The 20,536-nt window shown below is 43.1% G+C and overlaps 1 protein-coding gene across 5 annotated transcripts in view; it reads right to left on the reverse strand.

The window, feature by feature from the left end:
* Positions 1-242: 242 nt before the first annotated feature.
* LOC117880689 (dual specificity protein phosphatase 13-like) overlaps positions 243-20,536 on the reverse strand; it is a 35,296-nt gene continuing 15,002 nt past the window's right edge. For 4 of the 5 annotated variants that reach the window (XM_034777077.1, XM_034777078.1, XM_034777079.1 and 1 more), the window contains 3 exons: positions 12,954-13,145; positions 12,132-12,352; positions 243-3,136 (listed from right to left, as the gene is read on the reverse strand). In XM_034777077.1, the coding sequence (XP_034632968.1) occupies positions 2,916-3,136; positions 12,132-12,352; positions 12,954-13,144 (633 nt within the window). In that variant the 5' untranslated portion in view covers position 13,145 and the 3' untranslated portion in view covers positions 243-2,915. Of the gene's footprint in view, positions 3,137-12,131; positions 12,353-12,953; positions 13,146-13,545; positions 14,860-20,536 lie in introns of all 5 variants that reach the window. The other variant, XM_034777080.1, reaches the window with a different exon arrangement.

Consider the following 20,536-nt stretch of genomic DNA (forward strand, 5'->3'; position numbering starts at 1 on the left):
CTTTCTCTTCTCAGTGAGGTGCTATTGGTTCACTTTCAGCTCCTGCCGTTTGGCCTCTTTTAGTTCTCTGGGTCCCTCTCCCAAGAGAAGGGTGGATCAACCCTGTGTGTATGCTTTGAATGTTATCTAGTAATAATAAATTGTGCTGCTGCTCCTGATGTCACCTTTCAAGTGGTTGGAGATTTCTGAGATCTTGCAGGTGAGCTTCCCTACGGAGGCTAAAGCAGTGACGCAGAATCGGGTTATAGTCTGAGTGTAACTTGCTTTATTTACACACGTGCACCGGTCCTGACTTGAGATGGTCAAACAGCATACAGGCAACCCCTTCTTCCAGATATCTTTGCCCAACTCCAATGCCTGCTCTGCTTCAGGAATTGACTCTAATCAGAGCCCCAGTTTCAGTCTCCTGCTGCTCACACAGCTCCCTCTCACCCAAAGCTGCCTCTATGCAAAAACTCCGTACATAACCAGAACAGCTAACAGCACAACACGCCTGCCCGTGAGTCAACACTTGCTTGCATGCTAAAAGAGAATCTAAAAGACTACATGGTATGGTGACACCTGCCCTAGCAGGACTTTTTGTGACACCTTTCATCCCAGCAACTCAAAGTGCTTTGCACACATGAACTTAGCCTCACAACGCCACCATGAAGAAGTTACATATTATTATCCTCATCAGCTAGTTCAATTAATGCTGCTGGGCCTGCAGTGACTTGGGGCGGTCATGGGAGTCCTGCCATTGCTATTGTGAGGTTTACTGCTTGTGTTGCATTGCTGGGTGCTGTTGAACATGAGCTGCTGTTGTTGGTGGAGAGCTGTCTGGGGATAAGAATTTGAGCCCGCTGAGGAATCTGATCATGTTTCCTTGTCACAGCACTGACTGGGTCGCAGTCCAAGTTCCCCTGTTATAATGCGAGGCACATGTCAATAACACATTTGCTCATTGGCGGTTTTGTTTTAATTCCACTGTGTAATCATGGAGGGGCATGGAATTTATGGGGGTTATGACATTTCTGGACTGGATAAATGCATTGAGCCTTTGGACTTGTGCCTTTCTAACATCACCTGCACTCTGCTAGGATTGCCCAGAAATGCCCTACCGTACCGTACAGACCGAGTTAAAGTGAGTCCGGTGCTCAGGAAAGGTGTCAGGTTGACAGCTGTGGAGAGTGAAGGCTTCTATCCACAAAACAGGTACAGGCCGGGCAGTGACAACACAAGATTCCCCACACTGCCCCATCAATACGCCCTGCCCCTGACATGGAGGGGGACCACCTCCAACAGTGAGAGAGTAGTTCAGCTTCCATGCTTGTTGAAATGCTTGGCCTCTTTGCTGAGACTGCCAATAAGCGGGCCACTTAGACCTTAGAGTCATAGATTCCCAGGCTAGAAGGGAACACTGTGATCCTCTAGCCTGACCTCCTGTACAACACAGGTTACCAAACATCCCTAAAATGATCCCTAGAGCTTTTCCTTGAAAAGTTGTAATACAACAGTGATTTTCTCCCCCCTTCTCCCCATCATTAACTGTGACCTCCCTCCCAGCCACTTTCTCCATTCCCCAATGGATCAATCCTCTTCCAGCTGTCCTATCTTAACAGTGGAGACTAAATCAACCTTGCTATCACCTGACTCCTTTGAGGATACAAATAATTAGCATCAGTGGCAAGGGCTTACTAGTGCTTATGAAAAAGAAAACATCACCTGAATTTAGCCACCAGCTCTGCAGGGAAGTCTCGTTTTCATATTACTCTGAGACACACACAGGAAGGGTGCTGCGCTCAGTAAAAACGTTACTGCATGGTGGTTTAAAAACCCAGCAGTTCTGGGTGAGTGTATACAGCCCTCTATTCCTGCTCAGAATCCACAGTACTAAAAATACAAGCTGCATGACACTTTCACTAGTGCAAGCCTTTAAGAACTCTCGAGGGAAAACATCACACCAAATTAATCTGCCGTCGAGTGGAAATTCTATATTATTTGCATTTGCCAATGCGCTGCATGGGGCTGTAATTGCATCGAAGTAAATATCTCCTTCCAGTTGTTTATGAGATAGAATGTGGTCAATTGGACGTAAAAGGGAAATCTGAATACAGAGCTGCTGCATTGGATTTGGTAGGTGCATTGTTCGATTTTGCTCTGACATGAGGTTAGCGTTCCTTTTTCAAAGGGAAAGATGGGGAATCTGAATAGAACATGGCTCTATACGCCAAGTAATCTGGATTCCTCTCCTGGCATAGTTATAGATTTGCAGTGCATCAGTGGGGCAGTTTGCTTAACATCTTTGGGCCTCAATTTCCCCATATGTAAAATGGGGCTAACATTAATTACCTACCTCACTGAGGGGTTGTGAGGCTTGAACCAATTATTTGCCAAGTATTTTGAGACACTGGGATTAAAAGCCAATGGAAATGGAAGCTATGATTGTTTCTATATAAAATAGCAGTGCTCAGAACGTGGCTGTGGGCTCTAACTGTGTTGTGTTAGTGATTTCACAGCTGAGCATCAGCTTCCAGCGTGTCCCTGGGACCTCACATATCTGTTGATCATTATAAGGGTCTGAGAGTGTGGGGTAGTTGTGAGGGACCCCAACTAACCTACAAGGGCTTGTTGGGGTTCCAACGAGTCCACTAAGGCTTGCTGGGGAGGGAGGGGATCCAATGAAGGGGCCAGATGGTCAGCTGGTATGAATTGGCATAAGTCCAGTGGAACGACATTGACAGGCGCCAGCTGAGGATCTGGCTTGTATTTCTGCAGGAGGTGAAATTTCAAACTCTCAAACTCTCCCTGCTTGCTCCATATGGATTTCTCCAGGCAACTACAGCATAGTCCGGGTTCATCTGTCTTGCCAGAAGTATAATCTTCCTGGAGGCAACCTGTATCTCTTGGTCTATAATCAGAAGATGTCCCCCCATCTAAAGTCTGAGGGGATCTATTCCTCTTCCTTTCTCCCTCGCTAATCGCATGTCTAGTTCCTGAAGCTGCTTGAGGAAGCCAGAGTTGGGACAGACCCCTCGATGTTTACACACAGCCTGAATTGCATCAACAAGGGTCTTGTTTTCACAGATCATTAAGAAAGCAAGTACAAGCGTTGCTGATCGGCTGATCCCCATTGCACAGTGAACTAATACTCTGCCTGAAAATAAAAGAGAGAGAGCAGGTGTCACTATTTTACACCGTATCTGCTGATGGAGTTCATCCAGCCTGAGCTTGGCCGGGCTACTGCTGCAGACAGGAGCATCTAGACTTTCATGATCAGACCAGGCATGGTACATCATCTGTGAGGGAATGTAGTCTGATGGTTGAGCACAGACAAACTCAGGGTATGTCTACATTGCATCTGAGAGCAAACCGCCCAGCCCGGGTTCTCAGACTCATGCTAGTGCGCTCAAAATACCTGAGTAGATGGCACTTTGACATTGAGGCTCGGGCTCTGAATGTCACCCCCAGCCGCTAAGGCTTCAGAGCCTGAGTTTCAACCTGATCCACAACATCTACATGGTTATTTTTAGCAGGCTAGCACGAGCCCTGCTAGTACAAGTCTGTGGTCCTAGGTGCAGTGTAGACATGTCCTCTGAGGTTCTATTTTGTTTATTTTGGCAAGTCATTCATCGCTCCAGATGCACATGCAGATAGGGGAGTAAGGAGGTGTAAGGACCTGTGCCTGACCCCGCATTGTCAGACCCTACTCACCCTCCTGTGCAAGTGGGTACAGAGTGATGGTGGATCCTCCCCCAATGAACCAGCCAGTGGAGCTAAGCTAACATGAAGGGGGAAGGGACGCATGCCAGAAGAAGGGCTGGAACAGCTTACTTCTATCATGAAACAAGGAGGGAGTAGGGACTGATCTGTGCCTGAGTTACCATTTGGTCCCTGCTCTCATGACGAACTGCAAGGTACCAATCCAGCCCTTCGTCCCTCTGTGTTTGGGTTCCCTCATCCATAGCAGTGGGAACGATACTTATCCTTCTGCAAAGCTCTTTGGCTCACAGTTCTGCCTGTAAAATGTGGGCAGAGAGTCTTTCCATGAAAGCGGGTATAGAAAGGTGCAGTATTATCTAGTAGAGCTGGCTGAAAAACTCTGAATTTCAAAATTTCCAACAAAAAAGTGAACAAATTTTGCAAAATTTCCCCATTGTTCTACCTGCTCTATTTATCTGCCTGCAACACAAAGGGGAAGACTTTTCAGAGGTGCTGACATCTCTTCAAGCTGAAAGTGAAAATTAAGTCCTAATTGGCATTTTTCTTTGAGGAAAGTAGCCTAACATTTGAATAGTCTGTCTGCACTCATTTGAATATGATTCTCTTTGCTTTTTCCTTTTACAACAAGGGCTTAGCAATTGCTGCTATCCCTATGACATCCACTTTGTTCTTTACTAGCAGGTAACTTTAAAAATGGATAATTGACTATCTTGAGTATGCCACTGATTTCAGTAATGTGCAAACTATGGGAAGAGCAGTATAGCAAATCCTGCAGTGTGTCACCATTCTGCCCTGGAGAGACCCTCTCTAGGTACGATTGGGTAGTTCACTTTCCACAGCTGTTCTGTACTTGAGTTCTCTTCTCCTCCATTCAAACTAGTGGGAGTACCACTCAGCACTCACCACTATTCAGGATCCAGCCCAAATAGGGAATGTGAGTTTTATAGAAACTCATTTTTCAAAGGCCACTAATCCATCAAATTTCCTGCTTACCAAATGCTATTCATCCAGCTCAGCTAGATACTATTAGAATACGTTACAACTTATGTCCAGAAGAACATGAGAACAACTGATCCCAATGGGGCAGAAAATATCCCATTTTGTTGTCCCTTGGAGGCAGAATACAACTATTGTGGTTATTGTAAGCCTTTAAAATGCAGGGGTGTTTGATGATGTGGACATTGTAGAGCCTACAGCTTGTCAGGGTTTGTCCTTGGTTTGTTCATTCTAACAGCATGTTAGCTTCTCTATTATCAGGGATCAGGAAAAAAGGACTTTTCTACACTTGAAATGCGATAGCTGCGCCACTGAAGTGCTTCAGAGTAGATGCTACCTGTGCCAACGGGAGGCGTTTTCCCGTTGGCATAGGTAATCCACCTCCCAGAGAGGTACTAGCTAGGTCGACCTGGCACTGTCTACGCTGAAGGTTAGGTTGGCTTAGTTACAATGCTCGGGTGTGGATTTGTCACGTATCCAAGTGACCTATTTAAGTCAACTTAATTTTCTAGTGGAGAGCAGGCCAAAGATACCCCTGTGTGGATGATGTCAATCTGTCCAGCCAAAGAAACTTGTTTGCTGTGCCTGTCTCCCTGGCTGTTAATACCTTGTACTCTGTGCATTGGTTTTCATCTCATATTTCATTGCTTTTGTGACACTGCTTTTATTTAAGGAGTTTATAGCAACAGTTGCAATTTTGACTCATGACGATCTCATAGTCACATGCTCAGAGAATGAGCGAGCATGTGGTTTAAAAACTCTTCTTGTCAGCAGGGTCAGAAAAGGTTTAATTCCACAATGGCCCGTATCTGATGAGACAGTCACCTTTCACTATCCTGGCATAAGAAACCTGAGCCCTGCCCCTAAATATAGACATGTCTTCAATAGAAAGCAAAGGACAAATATAGACTACAAGGAAGTAGTACAAACTCCCCTCTGTCGAGAGCAGATATTGACCAGGCTTTAAAACTTTTTTTAAAATCTCTTATTATTGATCTTGCAATTAAAAAAAATCAGCTGCTGCTTGTGTTATCATTTTTCCTTTTCATATACAGATTTCAGAAATTATTGTGAGACAAATAAGGATCCCCTTTCTCATGTTGAATTGTATTTTACACCATGAGTAGTTCCATTGAAGTCAATGGGAGTATATTTGCAAAATAGGCCAATATGTGCTGTGAGTATGGGAAATGGCCTTTAAAAGATAATTCCTTGCACTTCAGAGTGCTTCATTTTCAAAGTTCTATGCAACCGTTAATCTCACAATACCCCTGGTAAGTAGATAGGTTTTGCATTGCTCTCCTCGTTTTACAGAGGAGACAGTAGAGACCCAGATAAGTTTGGACTGGGATTTTCAAAGGAGACTGAAGGAGTTAAGCACACAACTCCTGTTAAAATTAAATAGAATCAGGTGCCTATCTCCCATTGGTTTCTTTAAAATCCAAGCCTAAGTTGCTTGCACAAGGTCAAACATCAATTAGTGGCACTGGGAGACTCCAGAAGTTCTTACATACCCCAACCCCAAATGGTGGAAATCTTGGAAGAAAGGATGTTCTTGGAAGAAGCCAGGGACACTTTCTTTTATGTGTCTGAAAAACACTGTACATATTTATGAAGCTCTAGAAATAATAATATTAAAAATGTCCAGGGTTTGAGCTACATCCAGAAAAGAAGGTCCTACTGATATGGATCTGACCCAGCACTAGATCCATAGACTAGATCGGATCTGAATCCAAACTGTCCCTGAAATTCAGCATGGTTAAAATAGAAGACTGTTCTGAGTACTTGGTTCAGGTCAGACTTGTCAGGCAGAACTCCATTTGTTGGCTTTGGGCTTGTGTACATGGCAAATTAGTGAGCGGCAAGCCAGGTGTGTAAATCTACAGCGCACTAGCTTGCTGCGTTGTGTGGATCCTGCCACCATGCACTGAAAGTGCCATAATGTGCTTTGACTTTGACTAAAATTTCCTGTATGGAACTTTTTGTGCATGATAGCAGGGTCCACATGGCGAATTAGCTTGCGGCGGTTGTAGATGCACCCCCTCGCTTGACACACACTAGCTTGCTGTACAGACAAGCCCTTGGAGTGTGAGACTGCAATCAGCAAAGCAACTATGGGGTTTTTTTAAATGTTGGGTTCCATATTTATTCTCACTCAATGACTCTTCCATCTCAAGTATGCCCAGTCTCCATAGGTGCTGGAACTAGGGATGTTTCTGCACCCCCTGGCTTGAAGTGGTTTCCATTATATACAAGGTTTACAGTTTGGTTCAATGGCTCTCAGCCCCCCCACTATACAAATTGTTCCAGTACCCCTGTCGGTCTCCACATTTAATCTGGGATCTGGAGACCAAGCTGTGTTTTTTTTCCTCCTCATGCACCCCCAAAGATTCCACCATTGGAACTTACCTGACCCTTTTTTTGTTAGGGATGCAGGATAAAGCCAGAGCTCCCTCTCCCATACCTGCCTCTCCTCTGCAGGGCTGGGAGCAGCAGACCTTTGATTTTATCAGTGAGTGAGTAGATATGTCTCAAATACAAAGAGAAGATGGAGGCAGTAAGGAGGTGCTGCCTTTTCATATTTGCTTCTCTGACTATATCTTCACTTTAAATGAGTCCTTTTCATATCAGCTATTAGTTTCTGAAGGTCTCCCACCAAGACACTAGACCAGCCTATGATTGGCTTTAGAGTTAATCTGCCTAGCTTTCTAAAGCACTTATCACCATGGCATGTAGATTAAGATAATTTACCTCCTTTATATTTTCAGTCTTTATTCCTGGCTGTTGTCCTTTGTTGCACAGAGATTCGGATGAATTCTGCGTGCTGACAATAAAGTGACTGTTTGATGCAGATAAATCATTCACGTGAAATGATTTCATTAGTGTGAAATTGCTCTAATGAAAGAGGATTTTAATTTACTATGTGATTGTTTTGCAGCAAACAAATGAATGTTAAACTTGAGTAAGGAAAAAAAAGCCATGTTGCTATTTAGCTCTTCTTACAGGCTGTGATCCTTGTCTGATAGCAGTTGATATAAATGGGGCAAGTGCAATCTGAACTCACTGTGATGTATTGCACTTGTTTTACTGAATAGATCCTGAAATGGGTATGTTCTGGATGGCAGACCTGAGCACTCTGGATGGCAGAATATTACCTCTAGCAGGGAAGCAGCTAGCAAAGACACCTTGGCGTCTGGTATCCATGCTCCAGGTCCTCATTCCCAGAGTAGAGTCAGCAGAAAGCCAGACATGCCATGGATGGACGAAGATCTGTCATCTGGCTGGGATTTACATAGAACAATAACACTTTCTTTCTAACAACGGAATATGGCTATTATCTCAGATTCATTCCTGATGTAACTCCGCTGACTTCACAGGGTTTCCACCAGGGATGAATTTTGCAAATTCAACTTTGTTGGCCAAATTCAAGTTGGAAAATTGAATGTTGCTTAACAAATTAGACATTACAGCACATAAGATCTGATTGTCCTTTTTGTTACCCATCATTAACTGAGCTAAATGCCTTGAACTAGCCTTTGCTTCCTCATAGGACTGAGTTAATTTGGATTAAAACTGTGAACCAGCTCTTCAGCCAGTGTAAATGGGCCTCGCCCCATTGACTTCAGTGGAATAACACCAATGTACAACAGCTGAGGATCTGGCCTATTCTATGCATCTGTGAATCTTCTAGCTTACCCTTGTTTTTCTCATCACTTGTTTCATTTTACCCACTACCATAAAGCCATGGGCAGAACCAATTGTGTCTTTACTATCAGCTGAACAATAGCAAAGGCCTACTTCCAATGTAGAGCTAATCTACACGGCACAGCAATGCTCACTAGAGGGATGTGATTTCTATATTAATGCACCCAAGAGAACTTTTGGTTCATGCCAGCAGGGTGTACACAGGACAGTTAGTATGCAACACATTGATGCGCTTTAGAAATCACCTCCTCTAGCGCACTTTGCTGCACTGTGTAGACAAGCCCTTATCCTATATAGTACCTTTTATCTGAGGGTTTGAAAGTGCTCACAGATGTGGCCAAGAATTGTGATCAGGTGGGGAAAGTGGGAGGTTAAGTGACATGCCTAATGAGCCTGCCACAGATTCAAGGAGGAAAATCCTTGTTAAGTCGCTGGGCCACTCTGCCTCCCTTAAGGGGAGACCAACTTTTGTATTTGCATGAGCACAATGTTAGAAGAATGGTCTTTTCTGAACACCCGTAATTTCAATGAGTTAATTGATGGTTTTCATCTGCTTGTTTAAAATATGTGCACAGATCAATAAAAAGAAAATCCTGTATTTGCAAACCTTTCTCTCCACATGCAGTTAGTCTAATAATTTTCCATGGACTTCTCTGATCTATGTCCACAGATTATTTTTCTCCTTCTGCAGACTTTATCAAAAACTGCAGATTTGCATTCGCATTTAGTTATAGTCTGAAAAAATGCAAATTGTATGCATTCCCATGCAAAGGAGCGAAATTGATATTCATGGTGTCATTCTCTCCCCTAGCGCCTTCTCCTATCTGAAGCAAATAAGTTCAGTAAAGGATCAGCCAAAAACATTTCTGGCTGCATGGATTAGCTTGCTTGGAGGAGACTCATCTCACTTGCTGACCCATGAATGGGGATTCTTAAACTACTGTGGTAGTTACATTGTCAATTGAAACCAACGGTTGTACTGACTGTGTGCCATAGGGCCATGCAGGTATGGAGTGGCTGGTTTTCAAGCAGGGCACAAGCCAAAGAAGCTGGAATGGTGGCACCTCATTAAATAGTGTTCTCATGGCCTGGCTACAGCAGCAACCTCTGGACACCTGCTCTCTATCACAGTCAAGACTTAAGAGGTTGCACATTGAGGGTGATGGGGGCTCCGTTACTTACCAATACTCCAGAATAGTATTGGTGGAAAGGAGGCCAAGGGTGTCCAATAACTAAGACAACAGTTCCCCTTTAAGGATACAATAGAGCTCCCACTGAAATCAAACAAAACCAACCCTATCCCGCTGGGAATGTCTCCTGCTCAGTAACACTAGCATAAATCTGGAGTAACTCTGATTTCAGTGACATTACTCTGGATTTACAGTGGTGTAACAGAACAGAATCTGGCCTCAAGTGTAATTCTAAAGATAAAATATTTGATTCACAGCTTAAAAAAAACAGTATGTGTGTGTGTGCGTCATATATACTTAAATGTGACTCAGTGTCCTCCTGGATGAACAAGTTAATAAAAATACCTTCTAAAAAGCTGTGTGGAACTAACTAGTCATAATTAAGTGGCAGTTCTACCAAACAGTTTCTCCATCAAACAAAAATACCATGGTATATCCTGACTTTCAAATGAATGGCCCTCGTGTTACCTGGTACATCTATGTTGCTGTGTATCACTACTTTTAAATAAATGTGGCTATTTGGATAACACACCCATCCCTCCTTTTTTTTTTCCTGTGCAGGCCCTGGATACTGAGCTGCTGAGTTACTGTAGCTCGGGGAATTGTGCTTCCAGAACATCTTGTTCGGATACGTATCAAACTCTGTCACCCCTTTTAAAAAAACCTTAAAATGATGACCGTCAGCAGCAGCTGGATTGTGGGTTTTTTTTTTTTTTTTTTTAATTTAGTCTTCTCTCCATTCCCAGCACTCCTGCTGGCATGTGGTCTCGGGGAATTCAGTAAAGTAATATCTATAGCCGTAACAGTAGGACTAAATATCAATTCTAGCTACGATTAGTTCAGCTGTGATTACCTTATACCCAAACTGGAGTTCCATGGGGCAGCAATATAGTCTATTTTCTTAACTGTTCCACTTTCAGTATTCTGGAATGTACCCAGAAAGGCTTTGTGGGCAAAGTTGTACTAACATCATCCGGGGGAAAGGGAGCCACTAAGTCAACTTGGCTCTCATGTTTTATTCCTTTGTACATTCTCTACGCTAGAATTTACAATGGATTTACAACGGATTCTACCTTTCTTCAGAGGGCTGACTTAATTCGTAAATAGCGCACACTGTAGTAGAAGGGGTCCAGATCCAAACTCCCTGTACTATGGTGGTGGTTTTGAATGCCAAACATAGACCTCAGTTTTTCAAAGCCCAAGTAAATCTTTATGATGGGCCAGATCAAGTCTTCCAAATAGCCTCTGAACTTCTGGGTGTTCACAATCCAGGTCCAAATTTTGCCACTTAGGACTAACCCTAGAGTGTAGTAGCTATGGACCTTTGTGTCAGATACATCCTACCTTAGTAATTAGTGTTTAGGATCAATGTTGCTGTAAAAACTTGCAACTGTTGAAACAGAACAGGCCCTTAGGTGCATAATTACCATTTGTGCAAGTCTGTAATCACTTAACTTTGTGGTGCTATGGAAAACCCTCCCAATAAAGATTTGCACTTAACTATCTGGATTCACCACAGGGTCTATGCCTCCTGAGCACAGAGAGAGCCCACTCACAGAGATTGTCCTGGCAGAAAGCAGATGCAACCTGCTCTCCCCTAGGGGGCCCAAAGGGGGCGACACAGCTCAAGAAGTGACAACACCTTTCCCCCTCATTTGCCATCATGCTAACTACTTTGAACACTGTACAACTGCAGACCTCATGTGTTTGAAAAATCTGGCCCTTAATTCCTCTGTGCCGTATAATATTTCAGACCACTGGCTTCCTGGCATTGAAATAGACTGTGGGTTTGAAAGCAAGTCTTCTCTCTCTCTTTCCTCATGAGAGGTTTATGAGTTTTTCTTTCTGGTGCATAAGGGATGGAGATGTTTATTCCCACCCATAGTGCCACATCTTTTAAATTTGCCTCTATTTTTTCCAATGGCCAGATGTAAAGAAGCTGTGATCTGTAACCTGCAGAAAGTGCACTCGCATAGGGGTTTGTGATTGTGGTTTAAAGATATGCTAGTCTAATGGCTCTGCATGCTATATACTACACCCAGTGACAGAACACTCTATAGGTGCTGGGAGCCATTATGAGTGCTGGTGAGCACTGAATCGTCACATGAATTGGCAGAGATGTTACTGTAATTGTGAGATCTGTGAAGATGGCTCTTAAAGATGCCCTTCTTCCTGTGTTGTGGTCTGGCAGTAACTGTGTGCAGCTTACTTTCCTCCAGCACACAGCCTGGCTGCTCCAGCTGAGTTTTGAGCATAGTGGGAGATAGAGAAGTAGATTTCAGTTGTAGCAAGGCTTTGTGTCTCCTTCTCTTGGCAGGGCTAAGCTTTGAGTGAAAAACTATTCACCTTCCCTTTATGGCTAATGGGCTAACTGGCTTACCAGACTAGCTGTGGGATTATGGGTAGTGGCTGTGTGACCAGGTATTTCAATTCCCACCCATCTCTACTTGGAATCTGCTTGTGCTGAATGCTAGCTGATGACTTGCTCTGCTTGTTTTTATGCTGAAGCCACGTAATGTGCATAGCCAGTGTTGTTACCTCTTGGAGAATTCAGCGCTGCTCTTATATATCTGGCAGCTTGATAGAAGTAAATGCTGAGATCAAAATTTGGATCATCATCAGCTTCTATTCCATAATAATCTACAGGCAGGTCTCGGTAGAATTTAGCTCCAGTGTCAATGTGAAATCTGCCAGCAGCAGCATTCACAATGTGAGTGATACCCATTCGGCGCAGCTGCTCTTTGTCCCGAGCTGTATATCTGAAAGAAAGAACACCTTGGGTATGCAGGGGGTTGTGCAAGGATTTCTCTGCCCACTGCCCCACAAACCTCTGGGCCAAACTATAATGGAATTGTGCTGCTATCGGTTACAGACGCTAGGTGCTTTGAAATACTAGCAAACTGGTGTGGCTCAATTTTTCCCCATCAATATTTTTTTTTTCAGCACAAACTGGCTCTTGTGAATTTTTCATTTCCATCATGTTTCTTTCAGGTTTTCATTGGAAAAAACAATTTTTTTCAAAGCAAACTTTAAAAAAGTATCGTTATTATTTAAGCACTGGTAGCATGCTTAGCTGCTGTACTGATGCGGTCCTGATGCAGTGCTTCTGTACGACCACAGAGGAGATGTGGTCCATGCTCACTTTAGGCCTTAGGATTAGAGGAGGTGCAAAGATGGTGTAAAGCTGCCTTCTCCTCCCCTGCCCTAGGCATAGTTCAACCAGACCCAAGGATTGGGCCCCCATTAGCTGATGATTCCCAAACCTTCCATTCTCAAGTGATTTCATTTGACAGAGCCCCCATTTATCTCCTAGTTCTTGTCTCATTTTGAGGTCAGGTTCTTTAGGAAAATCTCACTTACAAGTCTCCCACGTAGAGGTTTGGCCAGACTTCATTCACGTGGCCAGTGGAAGGTTTATGTGTCCACAGCAGGCGTTGAAGCTCTGTCAGAGGTGGCGTTTGGTAACTGCTCTGGCTTCTGGGGGTCAGGCTCAAAGCGCTTCGTATCCTGGGGCGCAGTAAGTCGTCTTTGCATAACGAATTGAAAGCCATTCTGAAATACAGAATCGAGAAGACACCCCCCCCCCGTTTATATAGTTTCGTTCTCCCTCCCACTCAAAAACTCACCTACAATTACAATAACAACTTACAAGATCCCTGCCCCACAGAGCTTACTATCTATTTGTTCTGTGTTTTGTGTCCTGATCCATGACAAGGGCTCCTAGCTATTACTGCAATATAAATAGTAGTAGTAATAATAATATAAGCTGTAAGGGCCGTATTGTGATAGCACTGAACAGTTCAGTTCCAGTGGTCATACTCAGTGTCCTGACGACAAACTGCCATAGTAGGAAGGAATAGTATAAGCAGGACAGAACAATTCTGACTAATGAACAACTTCACAGACATGTAGATGTTAGCGTTTTGGAGAGCATTAATTTTATTTCACTTACTTTCGTCCTTCATTCCTTTTCTCTCTCCTCTCTAAATTTCTAGTCTTGAAATAAATGTTGGAATTGCAGATAGAAAACAAAACTGACCATAGATATGGAGCCTTTACAAAATTGCCCATCTCTGCTTACTTTAGGAAAGAGAAGGAACACAGGAATTTGCATATAAGAACAGACATGCTCCACCTACTCTGATATCCTCAGTTTGACATTGATGAGTCCCAGTATCAGCTACTTCAGAGGTACTTCCACCTCCAGTGCATAATGAATCTAATTGTGTCAATTCATGCCCTAACTCCAGCTGGTGATCTCAAACACCTACATGACTTGCCTGATGTCACAAAGGAAATCTGCGGCAGATTTTCTGTGTCTTAACCACCAAACCATCTGTCATTCCATTAAAAAATAGCAGCTCCCTCAGTCCCTCCCATCTCATAATAGTTGCAGCTAACCTTCCCTTCCTTTGACATATCCCATCCCTTGCAGCGTGGCTGGTGACCACTCTAGTGTAGCTGATGACCTTATAAGCTTCCTTCAGCTGTTTTGGCCTCTGTTTATTTACTGCTTCCTGTCATCCCCTCCGCTTTCTTTCTCTACTGCATAAAATTCTCGGTTGACTTTAATTAATATTGCTGAGTCTTTGAGAGCCAAAGAAACCTATCAACCTTGCCTCTCTGAGCCATACAGTAGTAATGAATTATAGGCTGTCTTGTGAGCATTCCGGGTAGCTGTGTGTAGATTGTGTTGCTGAATGAGATCTGGGAAACAGGGTGGTTTAAAATTTATCATACTGCCCCTCCAGGAATTGGACTGTTAAATTATATTAGGAGAGGGCAGTTTATCAAAATACAAATAGAGAGAGTATTTTCTTGGATAACAGTGCAGAGACACCTATATCACAAACACAGTTAGAATTTACTGAAAGCCTCAGCAGAGAGACCAAGGATTGAATGGGCCATGGAGACGTTTCTGCCCCTGGGCCTCGTCTACACTAGCTTTTCTGCACTATTGGTCAACCAGTGGTGTACTTTCCAGAGTTGCCAGTGGTGTAAGCACTAAAACAGAGCATGCATGAGCTTTTATTTATCACTTTTATTTTATTTGTCAAACTGTGTTCAGAGTGTGACCTGATGGTGAAAACACCTGCACTCCTACATTCCCTAGCAGTTCCACCAATGCTATGACTGATGGAGCTGCAACAGTGGTAGACAAATGTTGGGATTAGCGCTGATGTAGATGTATCCCTAGAGGTGGTCATTCCAGGAGAGCAGAGGCATGTTGACCAGGTAGTACAGGGAAGCTTGTGCTGTACGTGCCCTATGGATAAAGAGAAGATATACTGAAAGTTTTGGAGACTGCAACTAAAATGGGCGAATCCCTCCAAAGTAAGTAATCCTCAAGTAAGCTCCAGCTGTAGTCTCACCCATTTTGTATTCCAGCAAATGAGTTTACAAGCAGGGATGTTCACTGAAAAAGTAAGCATGACAGTAAATTCATGGAAATCAAACCTTGAATTCTCACACACAAATATTCCCACTACAGCCTGATTCTAAGACTCACATTTATCCAGCTAGGGAATAGAATCGTGTCATGTGACTTCTGTGTCCAATCAAAGCTAGCTGTCATTGCTCAAATTTCAAAAACAGAATACTCGTAGCAAGTTGATCACAAATGATCTATAGATAGAAAATTCCTTGTAGAAATCATTTAAATAATGAACCCATTCAAGAAAATAAGTAGCTTCCAACAGAAAATTTACAAACAGAAAAAGAAAAATTTACTGAATAAACTATTCACTCCAAACTATTTTAGCTCTAGCTTTGTCTACCACTTTTTCACACACATGCAAATTAATTTTGTACCAATTTATTTAAATGCACACTATAAAAAAGTGACGACATGCATAAAGTTATTTTGTCTAGCTGAAATAAGTTAGGCATGTTGCTTAAAATGAGGCTGTACATTAAAAACATTAAGCACACATGGAATGTAAATAATGTGGTTATCCAAAGCTATTGTAAAATATTTATAAATATATATTTAATTATTAGCTTGTTTAACTTATCTTACATTGCTTATTTAAATCTTTTTACTCTATTTCTGTAGTGGGCTTGGTTTTATGGCTTACTTTACATGTATATTGTCTTAAAATGCCCATCCAGTTGGGATGCTCTTAATGATATTAATATGAGACATTTCTGGTCTTTGCCTTATTGAAACTGTATCACAGTAATTATTCAACCATGTAAGAGAAATTTTAGCACTATATTTAAATTAATTTTGAGTCACTTTATACTAGAGCTAGTAATTTTAGGTGAACTGTGTAATGTAATTTAATTAAAAAAAATATATATATATATATATATATATATATAATATATATATAATATATGTTAACTGGAGAATTGCAATCAGGCAAGCCTTTAATAGATCTGAAGGCTAGAAAGAAACATTATGATCATCTAGTCTGACCCCCTGCAGAACACAGGCCAGAGTGTCATCGGTGATTCCAGCACCTAGCCCAACAACTCCTGGAGAATTATTGATGTTATTTAGCATCGGTATTATGATAGTGCCTAAAGGCCAACCAGTTCAGGTGCCCATTGTGCTAGATACTGTACAAATATGTAGTAAACAACAATCCCTGCCCCCAAATTGCTTACAGACAAACAAGGGAGCCTGGATGAAGGGGAGGAGGAAGACTGGGTAACAAAAGTAATATGCATAGGAAGACAGTTGATTTGTCTCATGGCAGCCTTGAAGTCCTTTCATATGTTGTCCTTTACTCTCCTCATGGGAATGCCGTAGAGTCTCTCTCTTCATCACCATTTGGGTGGGTGGGAAGGCCTTTTCTCTCTTCCCACCCAGACAATCAACAAAGAATGCCATTTTCATTAATTCCGGCCTGCTCTACACCACTGAATTAGGTTGACGCAAGGCAGCTTACGTTGACCTAACTATGTAAGTGTCCACACTAAAATTTTGCTCCTGTCGACGTAACTGTCTTGCTACTCCAATTTAATAACTCCACTCCAGGAGAGGCGTAGAGTCCATGCTGATATGGTTAGGTTGACACAGTGTCAGTGTAGACACTGTGTTGCTTCCAACGACTGTTACTGGCTTTCAGAAGCTGTTCCACAATGCCCCACACTGGGCTTAAATTGCAGCAAAGGAGGTTTAGGTTGGATATTAGGAAAAACTTCCTAACTGTCAGGGTGATTAAGCACTGGAATAAATTGCCTAGGGAGGTTGTGGAATCTCCATTATTGGAGATTTTTAAGAGCAGGTTAGACAAACACCTGTCAGGGATGGTCTAGATAATACTTAGTCCTGCCATGAGTGCAGGGGACTGGACTAGATGACCTCTCAATGACTCAATGATAGTCCAGTTACTACAAGTGCTCCTGGTGAGGACGGGCACTGCCAACACAAGGCAAAAGTGATTTATTTACTGCGGCGGCTGTATGCTAACATAACTTTGAGTTGACATAATTTTGTAGTGTAGACATACCCTCAGGGGTGCCCTGAAGCATGGTGGTGTAACTAGCATGGTTTCATGCCACAATATGGAGAGGACCTTTGAGGTAAGGTCCCCTAACATAAATCCCAGTCCTTTGAAACTCCATATTACTTTCCTCCCAATTTATCTGTAGACATACTTGGCTAAATAGGAAGGAAGGAAATAATAGGGCAGGGTGACTAGTGACTAAGTGACACTGTTCCTTTTGAGTCAGTACTGAACCAAACTGCCGCACCATATTAGCAGATGACACAGTGCTGCACAAAATAGTGTTGGCACTTCAGTAGGTGGTATTGTGTTCTTTGCATGGATATGAAGCCAGTGCCCTAGCACAGTGTCATCTCATCACTTCACTATACTTTTCTTTTTTCTGGTGGGATAGAGGAGAATTTTAGGAAAATTTCATTACATCATTATTCTTGCGTTAATAATCTGTTAAGTGTTTTAATCCCATCAGTAATTATCAGTCTGTGCATTTGTAGAATACCATCTTTTCCCCAACTTAATAAACACGCCTTTAATGTTCACCCTGCAGAGACATTACTCATGATTTGTTTTTGACTGGCTGGGTCATGTTGTAACCCTATCATTTTAGTTAAAAAGTCAACCTGAATGCACTTCAATTGGATTATGTTTGACAGATGATTGTAAAAGACCAGACTGAAGCTCTGGGTTTGGCCAAGGTAGGGCATGTCAGATCTGTGCCAGTTGTATCTTTAGAGAGACAAGGTGGGTGAGGTAATAGCTTTTATTGGACCAGGAGACAAGCTTTAGAGTTTATGCAAAGCTCTTCTTTAGGTCTTGGAAAGGTACTTAGTGTCACAGCTAAATACAAAGTGGAACAGATTGTTTAGCATAAGTAATTAGCATATGTTGCAAGAGACCATTCAAGGTGAAGTAGGTAGCCAATACCTCTGCAGTCATCAGGGCTGGCTCCAGTTTTTTTGCGCCCCCAAACCAAAACAAAAAAAAAAGCTGCACCTTGTATTTATCTGTGACTATCTTTCTCAAACCTGAAGAAGAGCTCTGGGTACCTTGAAAGCTTGTCTCTCTCATCAACAGAAATTGGTCCATAAAAGATATTACCTCACCCACCTTGTCTCTCTCATATCCTGGGACCAACACCGCCACAACACCACTGCTAACAGTTGTGCTTTAGAAAGTCACAAATGCTTTGCAGAAAACCTATCCATTGGAAAGATTACTCCATGATAACATATGTTTGAGGAAAGGTTTTGTACTTTATCTGTTACGTCTCTACACAAATGGCAAATATTATAGTCATCATTCTTCCTTCTTGCCGTTTAACCCGATAGTCTCACTGGAGCCATAATTTATCGATTGCTGGGAGTGCTGTGGGAAATAGTATGAATCAACTACAGTGATGATTGAGGTAGGACTGGCTGGGTTTGAAAGCTGAGACATTGGCTGTTTCTAGGGATGCACAAGGTATTTGAGCAGCCAACTGTCTGTAAGAAAATCTCTTCAGCAGCTGGAGGATGTAACCCGAATAGCATTTCCAAATTCAGTAGGGACAAGTTTAGCACCAGCTGTGCATTTTGTGTAAGGTGATGACCACATGCCCTAGTCTGACTTTGCAGAATTGCCTGCTCTTCTCTATACAATGTGGTGTCAATATCTGGAGGAATGTGAGCTAGATCACTCTTCACACAACATAGAGCTGCACGGATGAGAATAAAACATCTGCCTGTCTGCTCCTTGGATACTATGCTGGTAGCAAGTGGCCTCTCCCAATATAGGGCTAGATTGGGATGCCCTTACTCCACATGGAGTAAGGTCTACTCAGTGTAAGTCCCACTGAATGCAGTGGAAGTATTCATGGAGTAAGGTGTACTATCCAAACATCAATAAGGGCATCACTATCTGGCCTGATTCTCAGAGGTGCTGAGCCTGCCCCAGCTCCCATGGATTTCAGCTGGAATTGTGGAGAGACAGCCCTTCTGTAAACCATGCCTCAGATAGGTCTCCCTGATCTCTCTCTTTTCCTCTCTCAGTGATTCTGTGGGCTAGTCAGCTGGGATCATACCTGCTGATCTTGAATGCTGCAGGAAGTAAAACAGCACATGGTCCCTCCAGATGGGTCTATATTGCTCTATAGAGTATCAGATGTTCTTGTGACATCAGCTACTTGCTGTATCTCTGTTGATGAGTATTGTGTGTGTGTGTGTGTGGTCACTGAAGGGGAGAGCATGGAGCGGATTCTCTCTATTGTGCAGTAATATTGTGGTTAATTGCAAAGTCTGGTTACAGCTGCTGATGTTGCTGTTCTTTAGAGTGGAAAATGGGCTCACCAAAGAAGTTACCTACACTGCATTGAAGGTCATGGTCAGGGGTTAAAGTTCAGGGGAACACAGCCCTTGCTCCCCTGTTAAAAGTACATGGGAGTTCCCCCTCTTCCTCTTGGCTTGGGAGACCATTTTTCCAACTGTAAGCAGGATCTGAATGAATTCTCCCCTGAGAGCTAGCTGGGAGTGGGAAAGACTTCAGGAGCAAACTGTATTTACATGAACACACCTACTCTGCTTAGATATCCATCAGATAGAGCAGTGTGGTTCAAAATAATCAACTTTGGCTGGTGTTGGGTGTACAAATCACTTGAGTACTGAATGCAGGGGTAGTAAAATGCTGTTACTAATGTTGTTGTCATTATTATATGAATAAAGGGGAGCAGAACTGTGCTTAACCTGTCCCAAATGAGGGGGTCATCCTCAGCTGAAAGGACCTGGTTAAGCCAGGGGCTTGAATGCCAGAGCCCTGTGAAACTAAGTGGGTGGGGACAGTTGTCCCAGCCAGGAGGTGTGGACTCTCTCTAAGGGTCCCTGGTCTGGTTTAACCTGTTCCTTCCCACTGTTCAAAGAAAGAGCTAAATAGGCTTCATTAGGAGCCTCTTTGTTATGTTAAACTGCTCAAATGAGAGCTGAAATCACTTGAAATGGGGCAGTGTTTCTGCCCAGCCTGCAAAGAATTGAAAATTACTAAGAGACTGATGTGCAGAGGTTGCAACAGAAGGTGACTGACAGCTGGTGAACGAGTGGCTGGCAGGGGCGGCCAGGCAGCGAGGAAGTGCAAGCAAGGTGCCTTCATCCCCAGGTGGGAGGTGAACTCACACAGATACATGTCTGAATCCTGAACATGAGGTGGAAGGCATTGCCCCATGCGCTCTGGGGTTAGTGTCCTGCTCACAGTTTTATGATTATGAATCCTGCTTCTGGCATCTGGTGACTTCCCTCCTTTCATTAAAAGTTTATTTTCTACACTCAGACTCTGTTCTTGGGAGTGGGGAAGTATTGCCTCTCAGAGGTGCCCAGGGTTAGCGTGTAATTGTCCTAGGTTACTGGGTGGGGGCTCAAGCTGGTTCTGTGTGGTATTGTTGAAAAGGAACCCCTAGATATTGAACCCGGCCCTGGTTGCTGCCAGCTCCACCTGGCAGAAGGGTTACACAACTATTGCGCC

This window comes from Trachemys scripta, chromosome 7, assembly GCF_013100865.1.
Source record: "Trachemys scripta elegans isolate TJP31775 chromosome 7, CAS_Tse_1.0, whole genome shotgun sequence".
Taxonomy (NCBI): Eukaryota; Metazoa; Chordata; order Testudines; family Emydidae; genus Trachemys; species Trachemys scripta.